Source organism: Curcuma longa, chromosome 19, assembly GCF_044706935.1.
Source record: "Curcuma longa cultivar G26 ecotype Majalengka, Jawa Barat chromosome 19, ITB_CL_G26_1.1, whole genome shotgun sequence".
In the NCBI taxonomy this organism is placed as follows: domain Eukaryota; kingdom Viridiplantae; phylum Streptophyta; class Magnoliopsida; order Zingiberales; family Zingiberaceae; genus Curcuma; species Curcuma longa.
In genome coordinates this window covers 49,275-69,910 of record NC_133879.1, presented here as the reverse complement: position 1 = coordinate 69,910, position 20,636 = coordinate 49,275, and the positions used below count along the sequence as shown (strand labels likewise).

Sequence of the window (20,636 nt, the reverse complement as noted above, 5' to 3'; positions counted from 1 at the left end):
AGTGTGCACTGTTGCTGATTTAAATTTTTTTTTAAAACAAAAAAAAACAGAAGGCGGATTCGCATGGCACGGGGGAGACACCGATCCAGCGCGCGCGCGCCTTTGACCGCCGAAACGCGGTCTCGTGACGTCGCAAGTGGGGCCGAGGAGCAAGCGGGACCGACACCACATGGCGTGCTGTTGACCGGCCACCTCCGGGATCTGGTCAGAATCTAGGAGTTATCCTCCAGGTTACGTGACCTTGTCGCCTTCTTCTTCGTTCTTTCGTCTCCATCTTTGTTTCTGCCCACTGTATATATTTTTTCTTTTTTTCCCAAAAGAAAAATCAAATTTTATATCATCCAATTCGCATGGACTATATGATTACCTACCTGTTTTTGAGGGGGACACGGGGATAAAGTAGTAAAAATGGGGAGGAGACAGACAGAGAGAGGGAGACAATTAGTCAGCAGAGAGTTTATTAATTTATGTGGATAGCCAGCCATGCGTGCAGTAATGGGGTGCAATCAATTCATTGGGCAGCTTGCGAGTGAAGACCCTTAGTTGGTAAGAGCTTCACCAACACACATATCCCCATGCAACAAATACTTCAAATCCTAAGACTTCATTACTGATTCAAAGCCCTTGGCCACCAGCTGTGTTCTCCCCGATCGACCTCTTCAATCCTCATCGATCGATCTCATCACTTCTCTTTAGAGCTTGTGTTTGACTGAAGGGAGCTAGGAAGGAAGGCGAAGGAAGGGAGATAGATGGAAGGAGGGAAGAACAAAAAGGAAGAGCAGTTGCCGCCGGGGTTTCGGTTTCATCCTACCGACGAGGAGCTGATCACACACTACCTTATCAAGAAGATTACTGATGCAGGTTTCAGTACCAGAGCTATGGCAGATGTTGATCTTAACAAGTGCGAGCCATGGGATCTCCCAGGTATAATCTTTAATTTTGATACTGATTATATTCTTAATTATGTATGAAAGGTGTTATAATTCTAAAAACTGTTATTTAATGATACCAAATATATATCTTTTTCTACAAACCATTACCATATTGCATTGATTAATTAAAAACCTTCAAATTAAATATGCATTTATACTTTGTAATATATATTCATATCTATGTTTAGGGGATAAAACTTGATTGTTGTTGTTGTTGTTGTTGTATATTTAGGGAAAGCGAAGATGGGAGATAAAGAATGGTACTTCTTTAGCTTGCGCGACCGCAAGTACCCGACCGGGTTAAGGACCAATCGAGCCACCATTGCTGGATATTGGAAGACAACAGGAAAGGACAGGGAGATCTTTACTAGTAATACTTCAGATCTTTTGGGCATGAAGAAGACACTTGTTTTCTACAAAGGGAGAGCTCCAAGAGGCGAGAAGACTAATTGGGTGATGCATGAATATCGACTCCACTCGAAATTACCTCTTAATGCTAACAATATCAAGGTAATTATATGATATATATATATACACAATATAATTGGCATGACTTTGCGAATTAATTGAATTCAAATTATTATTTATTTGTGATTCTTAGGATGAATGGGTCGTGTGTCGAGTCTTCAAGAAGAACTCGAGTTGCAAGAAGTTTTCGACATCAAACCTACAAGCTAGAATCAATTCTTATGGTCATTTCCCTATCATCAACATGCACGGCCTAATGCAGAATGAACATTATAATCATCATCACTTGGGGGCATCTCAAACCTACCTATCCAATCCTAATTTAACGGATTTCTCGAGTCGATTCATCAACCGATCAGCCGACAATGGACTTTTAAACAACCTCTCCAGCAACTTATTTGGGCCGTCTCTCGCACCAAGTTTGAACATAAACATGGGTTCTAGTCCAACCATGACAACTCCTTTTTCAGGATTTATCCAAGGGTTCAATGTCGAAGCCAATCCTACAATGGAAACCAAGTATCATAATAATGTGGATTCTTGCATGGAGGTTGAGGGTTATGGATGGTACTGAGATATATAGAGGAAGAAGCTATAATCAAGCTAATAGAGTTATTAATTAATTCTTGATGCTTGTCATGATTTAATTAATTCTCCCAACTTTATTTTAGACGCATTAATTGTTATTGTTAATTAGTATATTGAAGATTATATATATATATATATCGACAACTTAGAGATTGTCTTGTGTAATTCTTTCTACATATATATATATATATATATACAGTAGCTGGTGAAAATACTTGCTTGATGGTTTTATTGTTCATAACTTTGAATTTTAATTTGGTCATGATTTCAAGCCATAGATTATTTATCTCAACTTTGTTCCCTTTAATTTATCTTAGTTTGGATATATATCTTGTATTAGGTAATTAAAATCCAATATAAAACATTCATAAAAACGATTTGTTATTATGATATTTTGATAGAAATATGATCGTCTAACATTTAAACTTGTCTGAATCGTCTAACGTGATCGACTAATCTGAATCAATCGACCCAATCAACTCATTTAGAGTGAAGCCAATTACTAGACCAATCTAACTAACTCATCCAAAAAGATCAAGTCATCCAACTAATCCAATTAGACATCGACTTAACTAGATTGATGGGATAGACCAACTCGACCAACTTGTTCACGTACAACCTAACTAGTTTGCTCGATCGAAACAATCAAGTACGTGCTGAAATTTATAGGTGTTTAGGCGCACAAGTGCAAAACGGGATAAAAAATGTGAATGATATAACATATCACAAAGAGAAAATTAAAAGAGTACACTATAATTAAGCAACAAGTCATCACCAATTATTACTCACTAATCACTCTTTAGTTTCTCAATAATTATGTGTATTATCTGACTTGTGCTCTCAAAGCAAGCTATCTCTACCAAAGTAACATTATATGTTCTTTCTTTTGGGTTACAGCCCCTCATGTATGGTACAACGGTAAAACATTCAGCAGATCGATTTTCAGATTTATCCGATAGGCGAACCGAAGAGAGGGTGGGATACTACTGGATTCTGATGGGGTAGGTGTGACTTAGAACACGAACGGAGGGTGCTGTTATAGACTTGACACCCAAGCGATCACATTGAGAAAGCGTCCTCGATAGTCATTTGCAAGAATAAGAGTCACAAAGCCTACGATGGTTGCTCCATGGTACGGTGTAGTAGTAAAATATTTAGAGAGATAATAAAAATAATTAGTGATCATATCTTAAAAGTCAACTTCTAAACATTGGATTATCAACAAAAAAATTGATGTAGCAGATTGGGAGGAAAAGACTTACCAACTGATGAATCCTAAGAAGAAGCAGATAAATCTTACAGGAAAATGTTGATTCATATTTTTAAAAAAAAATTATTTTCTTCTCAATATAACTCATCTGAATACACACCTCAATAATAAAGAAATGGACTTGAATCCAAAATAATAAAAATCCAATAACCGAATATTTTCATGCACTCTGTTATCTTTGTAACGATACTCGTAATGCATTATCCTAATTCGTTTGCAGCAGATGCCCTTCCAAACTCCAAATACTTTTCGATGGGTAGATAAGTAGGAACAAGGTACATAGCCAATTTCTAGTCCAATCCTCCATCTGCATAGAAATAGAGAAATTTCAGAGTCTGATTTACTTAGATATTAATCATGCAAAAATAGATAGATTTTATTCACAAATTTGTAAGTATCTGATCAAATGAACAACAAGGAAAAGCTAAAACTCAAATTGTGATCAAATGAACCGTACCCAAAAAAGTTCCAAAGTTATCAGGAGAGAAAAAGAAAGCATGAAAGTAATAGTTAACTCATCAGAAGGCCCACCATTAAAGTGTGCATGCATGTCTAAATTACGTGGAACTCACGCAGGAGAGGAAAAATGACGAGGTAGCTGTTGAAACTGTGTGAATTCTGGAAGAAAATTTGAATTTTAAAGAGAGCTCTATCTACTACTTCTGCACCACAAAAACGTGCCTCACCTATTATTTTTGTCAGATCCCAATCAAACAACACGACGAGCAGGAATACAGAAGATCTATCATTCACCAATTCTACACCATTAACTATATTGGCATTGCCAAAGACCTTAGTATGAAAACTTTGAACAAAGACCTAGAACAAAGTGCTTAGCTTCCCCATTTTTTCCCCTTCTGATTTCTCTACTAAAAGTAGACATCTTAGTTGCATAGATTAGTATAATAGTATTAGAAATCTTAGTTGCATAGATTAGTATTCCATAAAGCATGCAAAGCATGTTTGATAACCAAAGTTCAATAAGGACTAAAGACAAATTTTTTTCAACGTCACAATGTAGCCTTTACAGCTGACCCACTAATCCCTCATTGAACCAGATAAAACCAAGATCTAAAATATGATTATGGACGATAATGCTCTCGAAGGAGCCATGCAGAACAAGACCTAAATTTCAGAGAGCAAAATGCCTTGCCAGGTTTGGGTACTGAGGGAGAAGGGGCAAAGGGAGAGCACCAAGCAGGAAGTCTAGGCAGGTCGTGGACCGGACGTATAGCCGTCAATTTGGGTTGGGCCCGTCGGGTTGGCCCGCCCCGCCAACTAATTTAAGCGGGTTGGGTTGAAAATTTATCAACCCATCATCTGGCGGGCCTAAACGGGTCAGCCCAAGCGGGCCGCGGGTTTAGGCGGGCCAACCCGTCGCGGGCTCGGGTTGGCCCGCGGGCCTGAAAAATTTTAAATAACAAAAAATAAATAATTTCAAATAATGAAGTGGCAGCAGCCAACACTGCAGCAGCGGCAAAATGCTTTTCGCTACCGCCTATACATAATATCCTAAACCTAAATCCAACGGCTGTTAAGGAAACTTAAATCCAACGGATGAAGGAAAACCTAAATCTCATTTTTCTCTTCAGTCTTCGCGTCGCAACATCGCTATCCCATTCCGCTTCCGCCGATCGCCACTGATCATTCCTTTCCTTGATTCCCTCCCATCGCCCTCGCTCCGTCGACCGTCGCTCGTTGTCAGCTTGTCGCTAGTCGTTTCCTTCTCCTAGCCACCTCGCTCCGTCGTTCCCTTCCCTCTCATCCGGCTCGCTCCGTCGTACTCGTTCACCGTCGTTCTGCCTTGCTCCATCGGAGTTGATTCATGCATCAGTAATTAATCTATCTTTTAACTCATTTCGAGACATTTTACCTCATTTCACTTGTATACTGTTTTAATTACTGGACACACGGTGTCGCGAGATTCTTTTTGGGTGAAATTATCAAATCAATACATGAATTGATTTGCCTATTGATCGAATTGCGTGATTTTATATCTGTTACTCTGTTAGTTATAGGTTACTAAAAATATTTTATTATTGTAAATGTTATTTTATATCTGTTAGCTATGTGTAACTTAAGTCTCGGTGCCCTCCGCCGCCTCATCTGGTGAGATTTATTACTTCCTGAGTTCCTGTGCTAATTTCATACTTTCATTTTATTTTCGTTGTCTCTTATATCAGTAACTTTGTGTTTGTGTTTTAAATTTGTCAATCCTCTTAGGCAAAAAGTATACAGTCATATCCATGCCAAACCAAAACCACAAAAAAAGGAAACTAAAAAAACCTGAAAAATACAGTAACAAAGAAAAGAAAGTGCCATCATTCGTTGCCCTATGATTTACAGTGAAAAATCATATGCAATTTGTTACTTCCTGTGCTAGTTTCATACTTTCATCTTATTTTCATTCTCTTGATATCAATAAATACCAACACTCCCATAGCAGTAAAACCGTTTCATATTTTCATTCTACTTTCATTCTATTTACTTACATATGAAAGTTGAACATTGAGCAGTGAACAGAAAAGTTAGATTGACCTGGATTAGTGGATTTTTAGACCCGTGGGCTGGCCCGCTCAACCCGCGACCCGCTTTGAATTGGGTTGGGTTGAATATTTTGCAATCCGCCGAAATGGTGGGTTGGCCCGCCCCGCCCCGCCCCGCCATATGATGGGCCCGCCATGGGTTAGCCCGCCCCGCCATGGGTTGGCCCGTTTGACAGTTCTAACCGGACGTCTAGCGGAGCGATGGGTCAGCAAGGACCGGACATCAAAAGAAAGTCCTTGGGACCGAAGATTGGATGCTGAGCAAAAGTCCAACTAGGACTGAAGAACCAGTAGACGTCGGTCTGACCTAGGGTTTCACTGAAAATCAAAAGTCAAGATCAAACAGTTGGAAAACTATCCAAAATTTTCTGTTATATATTTTGTACTAACTCTGTGATGCAGGAAACTAAGAGACTGAAACTTCGAGTTCCAGGCATCCCTATTGGATCCGACGACCAAACTATTCAGGCACCCAGAAGGGATCCAAATACCCAAATGCCAACCGATCGGGCCAGCGAGGTGGATGAGGTGGCGAGTCAGCAGTGGTCAGAACACCTCATCTTCCAAGCGCCCGAAAAGGCTCCAGGTGCCCGGAGATGGATAAGACGCGACGGAGTCAACCCTGATCCTGCAATCTCCACGTCAGCATTCCAATCGCCCAAAAGGGATACAGACGCCCGGAGATTCCAAGTCGGTATCAGAAGCGGATCAACAGGATGACGTAGAGGCGCCCAAAAGAAGTTTCAGGAGCCCGGATTACCTTATATAAGTAGCTATGAGGGGAACCCCTAGAGACTCAAGTTATGCTACCTCAACGTCCATTCTGCGCACGACCAAAGCACCCGAGATGCCGTCGTAATGCCGGAAAGATGCACCGACAACTTCACACGCTTCCCATTTTATATTGTCGGTAAAAGATTTAATTTCGCCTATATTCTTTGTACTTAAATTATTAAGATGATAAAAGCTTATCAATCCTAAACTTTATAAAAGGCGAAACTCTTTCTCGAAAGAGGAGAGTTTTTTAGTGGATTATTCATCGTAAACGGTCAAGGATCGTGGATTTTAGAATAACAGCTAGTGGCTATGAACCAAGTAAAAGAAAAGTGTCAAGGTTATTTCCGCTGTGCATTTACTTACTCAATTTTACAAAGGTTTTCCAAATTCGTCTCTAGCGCTCACTTCGATCCTACACATATAATAATTTTGGACAAAACTCTAACATAGTCATTTTCTACTCAAATTTTCAATATATATATACCCTAGGAGGCTATCGAAATCCACTTATGCTTTCAAAGCGACCAAACAACTTAAAAATAGTTATGCAACAATTTTAGCCAAAAACATGATTATTTTTTAAATTTTAAATCTCATATGTACAAATATTTTAGGAGGCCATTTGATGAGTTAGGGTTTTATTAATTTTTAATCGATTTATTTTTTGGGATTTTACATGAAAATTAATTATGAAATGAATCGATTCGTTCGTATTTGTCCTATATTGCATGATTTGAGGCTTGATATAATTTTCATGATTTAATGGTGAATTTTTGCATTAATTGAGTTTATTTGATTTTAGGGCTCAAATCGGATCAAGATCGAGTCCAACCGCGATCGAATTGAGCCAAATTTGCCCAAATTGGTCAAGCCACATGGAGGACATGACCTAGCTCAAGCCTGATCAAGATCCATGAATTTTTTCCAAACCCTAGACTGCCCTAAAGCCCTAGATCAAAGCTGCATCGTCAGATCAAGATTGGACGGCTGAGATTCTTCAATTAATCGGCGGTATAAATCAAAGGCATTAATCGGGTGAACAGTGGCCGCCCGACACTGTTCATCGTCCCGACGCTAACACCCTGTTCGGCGACGTACTGATACGGCGAGCCCCTTCCTCCCAAACCAATTCCGTTGAAATCCTTGCTCCTTGAAGAGTCCAAAACCGGCCGATTGGGTATAATTTGGCAGCTAGACGAGGAGCGGCGGCGAGGGTTTCTCCGACGACTTCCTCCCCTGTTTCTGCGATTTCCGGCCATCCACGGCTCAATCCGACGCCGCGAGCTTTGGAGGGGTTCTCTAAGGTTTGTGGCTAGCTCCTATACCATCAGCAAATCAATCGGAGTGAAGAGAAGCACGGAAATCCAATTTGCAGCTTCAATCCGACGCCGCGCAAGCCACTGTTAGCGCCGTAGAGGGTTTCTTCGGCATTTTCATGGTTTGGGCAGTGAGGAAACAACACCAGAGATCATGTTGAGGACTCTAGAGGAATCAGTGAAGCCGCATTGCGGATTTACCAGCTCGATTGACACCGAGATGAGGAGAACAATCGGAAATGGGAAGAAAAGGAAGAGTTTCTATTTCTTAGCTTGTTTCTGTTTGTTTTGTTTCTGATAGCTAAACTCTTTTCTGTTTCGTTTCAATCGTTCATTCAATTGGTTTTCAATTAATGCTTGAGCTGTTGTTAGACGATTTGTTAGGATTTGGTTTTTCTGATACTGAAATTCTGATACGGTTGATGCTTGAGCTTCAATAGGATTTGGTTTCTCTGATACTGAAATTCTCTTGGCACTGTTCCGTATCAGTCGGCTCAACCTGTTAAAACCCCTTGAATGCAAGTTGTTGGTTGGGTGAATGCACGATGACAGAATAGTCAACAAGGTCGAAGCGGCCAACATGGATGGGGTGATCAAACCAAATAGACCTATGGAGTTAATCAAGGTAGTGAAAGCTAGTGAAGTTGATTGGATCAGAAATACCATTCTGAGAGATCATTCAAATAAGACAAGTCAACCAAATGATTTATATAAGATTTTATTTGTCATTCCTTTTTTTACGTTCCTGCCAATCAAATTATATAACTATTCTATTCTATGAACCAAAACTAAATAATACTTATTTCTCATGTATTCTTATCTATACTTGTTTCCTAAAACTAACCATTCTATTTCTTGACTATTCTATAGCACGAATCAAATGCACTAATACTAAAATCTGACAAGCACATCATTACTAAAATTTAACATCTAACTTTGAAGCAAGAGAAATATTTGAAATAACAAGCAATAAAAAATCTCATCACAAATCATGCACATAAAACATGAGAAAGGATGATGACAAAATTTAAAACCTAGCAATACCAAAGACAAAGGGTAGAGGTATTGTTAAAAGTAAATACATGACGTCCCTCTTTATCATCTCTTTTTAACAATTGCCACAGTCTATTAAAACAAATTATTTAAATACCTCTTTATTGAATCTCTTTTTTTGAATATATCCCCTCTTTTCCCATTCTTTTCAATCTCTATTTTTCTATAGACCACCTCATTTGGGATGGAAGGCCAATGAAGGACATTTTGAGTTGCTAAAGAGATACAGTGATGTCTCTACACGATCCATGTGAACTAGAGCACTAAAGAAAAGTAGGGAAATGGTACATTCCCCTACAGAGAGGAAAAATGAAGATAAACAATGGTCGGAGAACTAGCTAGTGGAGGCAATTGGGTGGTCATTCCTTGGTAGACAAAAGCATGGGGAAAAGCATGATGGCATGCAAGAAGAGTAACTCTTTGTGATGAGAGAGAAAGTTAAGGTCTTTTCAACGATTAAAATGAGGAAGAAATTCAGGTTTAAGGTTTACAGTGATATAGGCAGAGAGACATGAAGAAGAAACAAACTTAGGATTTCATGATAGAGGAAGGAATGAAGACAATTAGATTTAGAGGTGGTAGAGTGGGGAGGCAACATTGCCAAATTAAACTGGAGGCCTCAAAAAAGAAATCATAAGCCTAGGAAGGAGACAAGTATGCTCTGATACAAAGCCCAAAAGGATGAAATATTATGTTGCCAAAAGAGAGCTATTACATTGGCCAAAAAATTAAATATCGTGTCATGCCAATCGACACTGCAAAGCCACCGTGACTCGCGTGGTCGCAATTGCCGCCACAATTTTTTATTTTTCATTTTTTACTATTTCCTTTTAATTTTAGTTTTAGATTGAAATTTTTATTTTTTAGACAGTAATTCCTTTCCTCTATTAATTTTTTCTTTCTTTATTTTTTCCTGTTTCATCCATTAATTTTTTTTCTTGTTAATTTTCCCCTCTTTCATTTGTTAAAATTTTTCCTCCATCAATACAAGGATGGTTAATTTTTTTTCTCTCCTTCATTTCTTCCCATGGTAAATAACTTCTTAATCTCTTTAAGGATGATTATCCTTTTCCTTTCTTTATCCATCCATGAGATAAACAAAGAGAAAAAAAACATTTAAGGAGGTAGGGAACAAATCATTAAGAAAGATAAAAAATTAAATATAATATAATTTCTAACGTTATAAAATATACTACTACTAATGAACTAAATTATTTTATATATAAATTTGATTTAATTTTAAACTAATAAAAAAAATTCAAATTAAATCTTGTTTAAACCTACTTGGTGGACTTCAGTTAACTCTAAATCGACTTTTACTAAATAAGTAGCAAACAACTTAAACTCAGCATTCAACATTTCAAATACAACTCAATAATAAGCACCTATAGCGATCAAATATTAATAAAAATATTTTTTAATTAATATATTTTATATTTTAAAAAATATCGAAATCATATCGGCATAACACGATATGGTACTAAAATCGTATCATTCCAATCATAAATCAAAACTTCGGCGCGGTTTGAAATTTTAAACCTTGGCATGAGCTCTATAGGACTTAGCATAATACCCTACGATACCTAATGTGGAGCTAATAAAAGTACAAAGTGTGACATATTTTAAGGTGTTTAATATATCTAAAGCTATTTACTATTAACTAAAAAGAACAAATTCATTACAATTATTGGAAAATTGCACAGGGCTTGTAACTGAATACAAAAGTAATATTGTTTGACATCAATGTTTGTAAGTTCAATAGAATATTGCAAGTAAAAGCCACAAATATCTGCTCAACTCTATTACTTGTGAGAGGGAACTTGCAAGTAGAGGTTGCTAGATTGCATTGAAAAGCAGAAACTTCTCACTCTGTGTTACATTGGACTCATGATCCAAATAGAACAACGTAGAAAACTACTCTACTCAGGTACACAGCTATTTCTAAAAGATTTAAATAATGATTTAATAAAAAAATCAAGTGTCCACTTAGAGTCTTAGTGTGTGTACTAGCTAGTATCCAATGCAAGTACGACGAGCATTTTGAATAATCCAGGTATTAGAGAATTTTGGTACATATCAAACCTGTGCCAAAAAAAAATTCTAACCATTTCATATATGTGGTAACATTTTGCATGAAAACGACCACTGTTTTCCATCAAAACAAGTCATCTACACATTTTTAACTCAAAAAATTCAGTCATCTGTTATACTTTATTCTGTTACACTCCTGACGAAAGGATAAAAAGACATGACAGAGTATTTACCAAATGTTTATCTCTGTTTCTCACACTTCTGTACTCTTGTTTCGTACTTCCTTTGTTTCTCAAACATCTCAATCCTCATTTCATACTTCTAAAATTTCATTAAGTTTCCAGATATTTGTTACATAATTCCAAAGCTCCAAATCAAAAACATTTTGGGACAGTAGAAGAGTTAAGAGTATTATATAAAACAAATCAAAAAAAATTTACATGGAATTATTTGATGAAAGTGAACTTCAATAAATTCAACCTAGTAAATTTATTTGTGATCACTTCTTACATAATGAAAGACTAGTGGGATAAATGTTACTCATAAAATTGAGCCATGGGAAATTTTACTGATAAAGATATGTTACAAGCAAGTGATACTAATACCAGGAGATTTACCTTGGCATATGAGAACAACCCAGAACAAACTTTACTTGTCAGCGTGCCTATGCTTAGGTCTGCGATGTGGCCGGGTTGAATGTGAACTCTTTGTTATTCCAGTTTTCTTCCCAGAGCTGATTATGAAAAAAGAATATATAATATAACAAAATTGTTGGGCATTTAAACTATGTGATAGATGGATGCAATTGACTTGACACGGATGGAAAAGAATCAGACTGACCCCAAAATATATGACAGAAGTCGATATACAAGGAAAATCAGTAATGCCAAAAAAGCAGAAGCCTGCACATCCAAATCATCATTACATTGCTACCAACAAATTCTTTTGATTACAAGAAATTCAATAGAAGTGGAAAACGGGAGTGAAACAAATGATGTACCATAAACCACACCAGCTCTTTGGTAGCAAGAGGTTTTGTTATTTCATGGTTCTTGAAGAATTCCTGAATGCCAACTTGAACCTATAGCAAAATTGAATAAATCATCTAGGCAATGAAACATAATAAAAAAGAAGTGTGCATAGCTGCTCGAAATTAAACCCATTGTCGCAAATTATAGAAAAGCAAAAAAACTTAAACAGTATATGAGACCAAAACACATGGCCTAATGCGTTTGAAGGCCTTAGCAATATTCAAGCAGGACTACGAAGATGTATACAAAAATGCATTTGGCCATTCAGAAGCAGAATATATCGGAACAAACAAAACGTTGCAGGACATTAGGATCTTCTTTATTTCTCCCTCAACATCACAAGATTATGTTTTCTTGTGAGATGGAGGTCATGCATCAACAGGGAGAAACCAGTATCTGATACATGAAACCTGGTGTTGCAATAATTGAATCTAAATGTCATATGAAACATTTTTCAAAACAACAATGTCATGAAACAGCATATCTAAAGCTATTTGTCATTCTTGCTTCTAAGGATGCCATTTTGGGCAGCAAGAAAAAAGGATGTGCTAGAAAAGAAACAGGAACAATGGTTATGTGATTCCCTCAAAAAAAAAACAACAATTTGATGATGATAATAGCAATCACAACATCAATATGAACGTTAAAATTCTAGTGGAAAGAAAACTGATACAGGACAAGACAGAAAATAAGAGATTAGAAGCGTAAGTGAATGGGAATGAGAGAAAAGTGTTAAGGGGGATAAAGAATGGAGGACGAAAAATATAATAATTGATTTTCATCAACACTACCATGACATCACTTTACAACCTTTCTCTAAGCTTTGCATTAAAAAAGGATAATTAAACATGGATTTAATACAAATCAGAAGACTCCTGAGTAATTGATTCATTTGATCCTCTATTAAATTAGATAAAATAATATTTTAATTAAATCTGGAAATCAAATGTTTTTTAGTGTGATTAAAAAAGCCTGGCTCTTGTGGAAATTTTAAATGGGTTGCACAACAAAAGGTGAGTGTTATCAATGGTGGCATCCGGGGATGATTGGACAAGGTTGCATGGATGGAGAAGCAGATAAAGCAAGGGGAAAAGGGTGAACAGGAACCAAGGTTGACATGCAAAGCCGAAGAAGGAGATAATTGCATGTGATGTTCAACTTATGAGAGTTGTGATGGGCTCTGGCACCAAACTGATAGAGATTGAAAATAGAAGGAAAAAAAGGAAGAAGAGAAGAGGGAATGGGCAAATAGGAGCAGAGAGCAGACACTAGGAGAGAGGTTGTAAGAAGAACACAATTCAATTCATCATCCTAACATGATTAGAAAAAGATGGAGTTAGCGGTGATCATGGGTACAATTCACCAATTAACTCATTTTATCCCCTATTACACTAAATAAAGTATATTGAAATAAAATAGATAAAGAAAAATCCCAGATCTTGGAAATGTCCTTGAATAAAGTGAGCGAATATTATCCTGATGAGATACCTATTTGCTGACCTTATTCTGTTGTTGTAAGGTATGGCTAATTTAATATGCTGCTTAGTTTGTGAAAGAAAACTCTAGCACCTTGGTTAAATTGAGAGTTTAAATTCGGGTTGAGCCACTATAGACCACACATACAAGCAAATATACCTGCAAAATTGCAATTTCAGTTCATCCTAATCCATTTTCTAGAATGTGAGTGTTGTGAACTGTAAGTGAATAAGATTACTTTTTTTGGGTAAGAGATCATATGTTTATCAGTAAGGAAGAAAATAAGACAGCTTAAATGTGAGTAGAAAGCAGAAAATACCTGCAGGTGATAAGTTGTTGCTGATTTGAGAAACTTTCCATAAGTATGAATTACATGGTCACTATAAGGACTCAAAGCAACTTGCACCTTTTCAACATGTGGTTTGGTAATAGTAGCAACTTGGTCTATATATGGTTGAGAAAATCTCCTGGCAGCCTGATAAGTTATGGGAATTTGCATAGCATAGTGTATCAGAAAACAAAAAATTAGAACATGTACCAACACATTGGCATAGAAGCATGTCTACTATGAGTATTCCAGTTGAAATAATTACATGAGTACCTGAAAATAAGGATCTGAAAATTCTTGTACTTTGACTACATGGCTGGATATGGTACACTTAGATTTGTGATAAATGTCCACTGTTTTACTTGACATAGTTTGCACATAAGGTTCAGCACTTGACACAAGAAACAACCATTGCTCTTTAATGACTGGAACCCATTTCTGCAGAGATTATAAGAAGGAAAATTAGAAATTTAATAAATCCTGACTAAAATATCAACTACCTTAAAAGAGTGTGTGCTAAGTAGCAAACTGTGTGATAATCTGAACCAAAATCCAATGCAAATTAAACCAAATTTATATAATTTGCTTATGGATTTCTCAATCAAGCAACACTAAAGTATATGAATTATGATAGAATCCTGAAAATAGTTGTTAGTTGGCTACTTACAGTTTTGGCAGTTTCAAAATGAGGTTCCATCAATTTTTGTGTGTGATGCAATTTCTCTGATACCTTGAGAAAAGTTTCCACAAAGTGATAAGTAAAATACAAGATTAGACAAAAATAGTAAGATTATGTTTGCCATATATTCATAGTGAGAAAGTAAGAAAGGATTTAAACAAGTTCAACATAGAAATAAAATACAGTACAAGTAAAAAATTAGCACCTTTTGAAGCAAGACATCTAGTATGGGTTGTCCGTGCCCCTTCCAGTGAATTGTTGCAAGTTCCTGGAAGGCAAATATCACAGGCATATTATTGTTCTTAACAAGTAAATGGTATCTCTCTAATACTTCATCTAAAATTTGAATACATTCACCTTATAATAACTGAAATGAGTAGCAAACCAAGGAGGAAGCCATGCTCCATGAGCCTGAAAGCAAGAAAATTATTTTTTTGACTTCTACTCAGTTATTACATTGTGTAATTACATAAATATAGACTGACTAAAAAGAAGTTACAAATGTAAGAATTGAATATCAAACCCATGTTTTATGTGAGACATGGCACTGTACCACAGAATATCTTACTTGCACAAGGTGGTGCCACAAAAGTCAACAACACAACCAAGGTATGTCTAGTTAACCCAGAATAAACTTCATCTAAATAGACTAGTATGCATAGTCAAACCAGTCTTTCATTCAACTGAATTATCATATGAAGGCAAATTAGAGAGAGAGAAACAAACATTGCAGGATAATATTAAGTTCCAAATGAAGCCCCGTCGAGACTTTACACCATTATGAAGGAATTTTTGCACATATGTATGCTTGCAGATATCAATCAATTTCCAAACTCAACGAGCTTGTTCAAGATCCGCCATTTGGCATCATATTTAGCACCAATTTGACAGATTTCTCAAACATAAAGCTTATTATCCAGCCTCAATTCAACTTTTCAATTAGTCATTTAGGAAGTCATCTCCCTTAAGCAAGATTTTGTTTATAATCTAAGTCTTTGAGTCAAATATTTCAAAAGAAAGAAAGACAAGTTCCTATGCAAGCTGTAGATTGAGAAACTTGTTCAGAGAACTCTTCATGTAGCCTGACAAGAATTACAAGTACAACAAAAGGAAGTTAGTAAAAGACATGCCCAGTCTTAATGGATACAAAGCAACTAATCCTTCCCAAGAATAAAACCTCAAGACTCATCCATAATAACTTCTATTGTCCATTGAAAATAACAAATATCAATACAAAAGTAACACTTGATCAGTTAAGATGAACTGTTTCTGTTTGAAATTGAGACATTTCTGGGACATAATATACAAGGAGATGGATTCTTGTAGAGTTGGAGATCAAGGAGCTAACCTGGTACACAAAATATCTAATCCATGATCAAACAAAAAGTTAAATATTTAGATGTTGTAAGATAAACAAACGCTAAGAATGAACTCTCCAGCTGTTTACTCTTATTACCTGTGTTAGCTCCTTTGACTTAGTTGTTGCTTCCAAGCGTACTCTTATAAGCTCTTCCTAAAGAAGATTTCCATGCTTTATATGAATATCATCTTATAAAGCTTGTGGAACAATATAATCTTCAACAATAGTTGTTGATAGCACAAACCTCTGCCACCTGAAGGGCATGCACAGTTTTCTGGATTCTATTGTTTTGCTCATTGTTTGTCGTCTGAAGCTACAAGAGCCAATGGTGAAAAGTTACAGAAATGTGATTGCAAATAATACAGAAAAATGGAAAGTTACACTATTTCTATGCATATTTCATAAAAACTATGTATAAGCTCATGGCCCTAAAAGATACAACTGCTTCACCTTTGACTTTGACACACTAGAACAAACCTAACCTTTTGTTGCTGTGTTATCATTTGATCAAGAAAATATAGATATTGAAAGCAACAGATTTGGTCCTATGAAAAAGTTGACTAGAATTTGTGTTGCATTGTGTTGAAAGTAGAGGACTCTGCGCTCATTGGTGTCACATCAACAAGTGCGGCGGTGCATTATAAATATAAATTGATTAATCTCCCAATAACTCAAGCTTTTGGGATAAGTTGTTAGTCAATCCACTTTAACATGGTACAAAAGAAAGAGGTTTGCATTCAAATGATATCAGTGTTAAAAAGAATTGTCACCTCTGCATCATAATGGGAAGTGAGGGAGTATGTTGAAGATAGGAGACTCCGAAGTGAGGGAGTATGTTGAAGATAGGAGACTCCAAACCTATTGCTAGACAATTGTCGTGGTCCATTATAAATATAGATATGAATTAATCTCTTTCCTAAAGACTTGAGCTTTTGAGATAAGGGATTAACCAATCAACCTTAACATGTTATGTTATAATCGGTTTGTCAATATAAAGCTAGTTACTTATTCGGTAATAATTTTATAAAATGAGTTGAACTTCACAGTAAATTGATTGTATGATGTAACAGTTGTTGAAGGGTTTACTAAAAAAAATTATTTGACAAATGAACTGAGTCATGTCACATTGACATAAAGGTTATAGGTCATTTTCCAGTTTTCCCAGTATTTCTGTTGTTGTGTCATATTCGCATTGTGTTTCATGTCCAATAAACAAAAATAACCAGTGGCAAGAACTCACATTTTCCAACTTCAAACTGAGATCTTTCACTTTCAATTCAGCTTCATTGGCCCAAGCATTCAAAGAATCCCTCTCTGAATTTTGTAACTTGATTTCAGCTGTGAGTTTTTCCACCTGCCACGACAATGCACATTAGAATCATTCAAATTTCAAAATACTTTAGAACTGAAGAAGCTTATGATGCCAGACCTGCTCCTCAAGCTCATCAACTCGAGCTTGGGCCTTTTTAACAATATCCTTTGTATCTAGATCACCCTTTTTCTACACATTCATTAGAATAGTTAAGTTGTCTGCTTACAGGAATCGGAGCATTTGAGACACTCATAGAATTAGCTCACCTGGATTGATTCAATGTCACTCCGCAATGATGCTATGGTCAATGACTTCTCTTTCATAATCTTTTCCAAATGAATAATACGCTCATCTTTGCTCTTCAGTTCTTGCTCTTTATCCAAATTACTAGATTCTATGATGGCAATAACCACAGAAATTAATCATACAAAAAAATGGATCACACTTTTCTCAAATACCATTTGACAAAGACTTAAATTAGGAATATACGAGGCAATAATCATTGAGAAGACAAGAAGTGAAATTCACGGTAAACAAGTTCCTCCTAAGATGAAATCGAATCGATTATAATAGCAAAAGCACGACGGCAAAAAGGACACCCTTACAATGCACGAAAGAAGACTGAGGAAATTCCCACAAATAACTAATAAAAAATGAGAGAGAAAAAAATCTACCTTCATATGTATATTTCATATAATAGTAACCAAAGAACTGCATCAAAAAAACCTAGCTTTAATATTAACTGTTTCAGATTGGCGACCACGCTGACCTAAGGCAGAGATCTCGAACCTAAGCTGCTCCAACTCCAGCTTCAGCCCTGAATCCGAGTGCTCGTGTTCGACGACGGCCTCCTCTTGGATCTCCGCGCCAGCACAGACCCCCACGAACAAAAGGCAGATAACGATTGAAGCGATCAGCAGCTTCGAAGCCCCCATCGTCGAGGATTTCCTCCTCCAAAACAGCAAATCGATTCCTTCACTGCCAGCACCTCTGGAGGGTGACGAGAGCGATGGAAGGATGGAGGAAATCTTGCCGTCGATATTTAATGAGGCAATTAGGTTTATACCAAGTCGTGGATCCCTGGCTTTGTGGGTAAATAAGCGGATTGGAGCAGAGTTCTCGAGTACACCAGGGACCAACCACGCCCATATCTTGCTGTCGAGGTAAGACCCTGTGTGAAATCACTCGGGTAAGGATACAGATTTGGTTTTTAATAGATTGACTAGTCGAACAAAGACCATCTACCCCACAGTCCATTGGTGATTTTGTGCGGGACCCACATCTGATCTGATATGAGTAGGAACCAATGGCTTGCAAAAGCGTTGCCGTTGGAATAACGGTGCGTTCACGAGAAAGACCAAACCACGTCCTTCTCAAAAGAACACGTGTACGGAGGATTGTGGGTAGCGGTTCTTGCCGTACGTCTTAGTCCGTCTGATTCTTATCGGACGGATAAAATAAATCAATAGAAAGTTATAGATATGCCCCCGCTTTTTTATTATTATTATTTAGTAATTGATTTAAGATGTTGAAAGATTAACAACGGCGTTGAAATATGAAAAAGGAATTTTGAATATGGACTTCTTGATCACTTTATATGTTTTCGGGAGAATTTGGTAAGAATGTTTTTTTTATCAATATTTTAGTTGGGATATTTGAATATTTGCAAAGGTTCGTATTAATATAAATTTGAGGTCTTTAAATAAAATTTTAAATTGATAAAATATTTTATATTTGTCTTGAAAGACTGAAACTTCATTTATTAAGTATTATTAATACATTTGTATTTTTTATTTTGATAAATATTTTAAATAAACAGTTTGTATTTGATAAATAATTAGATGTGGATTACAGATGTTTTATTATATTTCTCATGTCGAATATATTTTTATTCTAATGTTATTATAGCAGTTGTTATAGTTATTATAATATATAAAAATAAATTAATTAAATTTTAATAAAATTATTTCAATATGATGAAATTCATTATAAAAAGTTTATAATAGTCTTTAATTAACTGCTAATTGATTATTAGTCCATTTTAAAATATTTTAATCAATATGATAATAATTTTTTAACATAAAATACTTTATATATAAAATTTTTATTAAATTAAATTTATTTATTTTATGATTGTAGTAACTATTGTGGGCATGTTTGGTAAAGAGTAATTAGGCTTGTAATGTAATTAGGATTACATTATAAGATGATATTTATTTATTTATTTTCATTATTATCCCACCTATCTCTTCCGTCTAAATCTTAAATTGGTCAACGTGTATTGTAACAGCTACGAAACCATAATTATTACATAATTATAACAATTATAGAATCATAGGTGCTACAACATAAAATTTTTTAAGACAAATTGTTCGGAGCCTTCGAAAATAATTTAAATGATATTTTTTGAACTCAAATCGAGTTGTTATGGATTCCACCTAGTGATTAGTTGTAAATTCTCGAGGATTCGATTTGATATATTATACGTTGTGTGGTTCAATCTGAATAAAAAAATATGGCATCTTCAATTTTAGGATTTAACATTCATGTTGTAATATTTTATAAAACTGTAGCTGCTATAATATAAATGTTAAATTTTAAATTTTAAGAGATCATAGCTTTTAACTCAGATTGAATTATAGGATGCATAATATATCAAACTGAAACTCGTTCAAAGATTTACAAATAATTACGAGGTAGAACTCATGATAGTCCAATTTCAAGCTAAAAAAATATAACTTAAATCATTTTCGAAGGCTTCGAACAATTTATTGTAAATTTGTTTATATTGTAGTAATTATGAAATCGTAACTATTACATTACGCTACAGAACTATAATTCCTATAATTATGTGACAATTTAGTTGTAGTAATTATGAAATCATAGCTTTTATAACTTTGTAATAGCTACAGTTTTATAAATATTACAACACATTCAATTTAAAAGGAAGATAAAATAATAATAAAAATAATATTAAAAGACAGTTATATTATTACGAGGGAAGAAGTAGCGTTTGACTTTTGACTTTTGTGCATTATTAATTGGATTGGCAGCATCATTCATTGGAATTGTGCCATCTTTTTCATAAATTTGGTTGCGCATTGATCGCCTTTGGGTCGTACTTTGAGGTGCTAATTCAAGTAAATCGAATAAGTTTAGATCGAATTGAAATAAAATATTATTAAAAAATCTTAATTCAAACTTGAATGTAATTCAAAAATCTTAAATCCGAATCAATATAACATGTATAATTCAAAAAATCTGAATAATTATTTTTTTACTATTTATTCTGATAATTTTTAATTTTTATTTTAATATTTTAATATTTTCATATTAATATTACATAAATTATTTTAAATTTTAAAATAAAATTTAATTTAATCTAAAAAATCTCTTAAATTTTAAATTTAGATTAATCCGACTCAATCCATACCAAGGCGAGGGCACTGGCTCGTGACGACGTCAACTC

General features: G+C 35.5%; 2 protein-coding genes across 2 annotated transcripts; one reads left to right on the top strand and one right to left on the bottom strand.

Annotated features, from left to right (window-relative positions):
• Nucleotides 1-619: 619 nt before the first annotated feature.
• LOC141812528 (protein CUP-SHAPED COTYLEDON 2-like) lies at nucleotides 620-2,135 on the top strand. Its single transcript, XM_074700518.1, has 3 exons — nucleotides 620-924; nucleotides 1,165-1,442; nucleotides 1,534-2,135. Exons 1-3 carry the CDS (start codon nucleotides 750-752, stop codon nucleotides 1,972-1,974), a joined length of 894 nt encoding a protein of 297 aa, XP_074556619.1. The 5' UTR covers nucleotides 620-749; the 3' UTR covers nucleotides 1,975-2,135.
• Nucleotides 2,136-3,312: 1,177 nt separating this feature from the next.
• LOC141812527 (uncharacterized) lies at nucleotides 3,313-18,174 on the bottom strand. Its single transcript, XM_074700517.1, has 15 exons — nucleotides 17,937-18,174; nucleotides 17,434-17,561; nucleotides 17,285-17,356; nucleotides 17,096-17,209; nucleotides 16,100-16,168; nucleotides 15,952-16,008; nucleotides 14,853-14,906; nucleotides 14,701-14,763; nucleotides 14,484-14,546; nucleotides 14,090-14,254; nucleotides 13,808-13,963; nucleotides 11,982-12,062; nucleotides 11,822-11,883; nucleotides 11,599-11,714; nucleotides 3,313-3,565 (listed from the first exon to the last, which is right to left on the bottom strand). Exons 1-14 carry the CDS (start codon nucleotides 18,100-18,102, stop codon nucleotides 11,630-11,632), a joined length of 1,335 nt encoding a protein of 444 aa, XP_074556618.1. The 5' UTR covers nucleotides 18,103-18,174; the 3' UTR covers nucleotides 3,313-3,565; nucleotides 11,599-11,629.
• Nucleotides 18,175-20,636: the final 2,462 nt, after the last annotated feature.

What these genes read in the sequence shown, in the direction of transcription:
- LOC141812528 (XM_074700518.1), top strand. Translation starts at nt 750, where the DNA reads ATGGAAGGAGGGAAGAACAAAAAGGAAGAGCAGTTGCCGCCGGGGTTT. An exon ending in CGAGCCATGGGATCTCCCAG is followed by an intron (nt 925 to 1,164) that starts GTATAATCTTTA and finishes TTGTATATTTAG; the next exon opens with GGAAAGCGAAGATGGGAGAT. An exon ending in TTAATGCTAACAATATCAAG is followed by an intron (nt 1,443 to 1,533) that starts GTAATTATATGA and finishes TGTGATTCTTAG; the next exon opens with GATGAATGGGTCGTGTGTCG.
- LOC141812527 (XM_074700517.1), bottom strand. Translation starts at nt 18,102, where the DNA reads ATGGGGGCTTCGAAGCTGCTGATCGCTTCAATCGTTATCTGCCTTTTG. An exon ending in TTGATGAGCTTGAGGAGCAG is followed by an intron (nt 17,210 to 17,284) that starts GTCTGGCATCAT and finishes TTGTCGTGGCAG; the next exon opens with GTGGAAAAACTCACAGCTGA. An exon ending in CTTCTGTCATATATTTTGGG is followed by an intron (nt 11,715 to 11,821) that starts GTCAGTCTGATT and finishes TTTCATAATCAG; the next exon opens with CTCTGGGAAGAAAACTGGAA.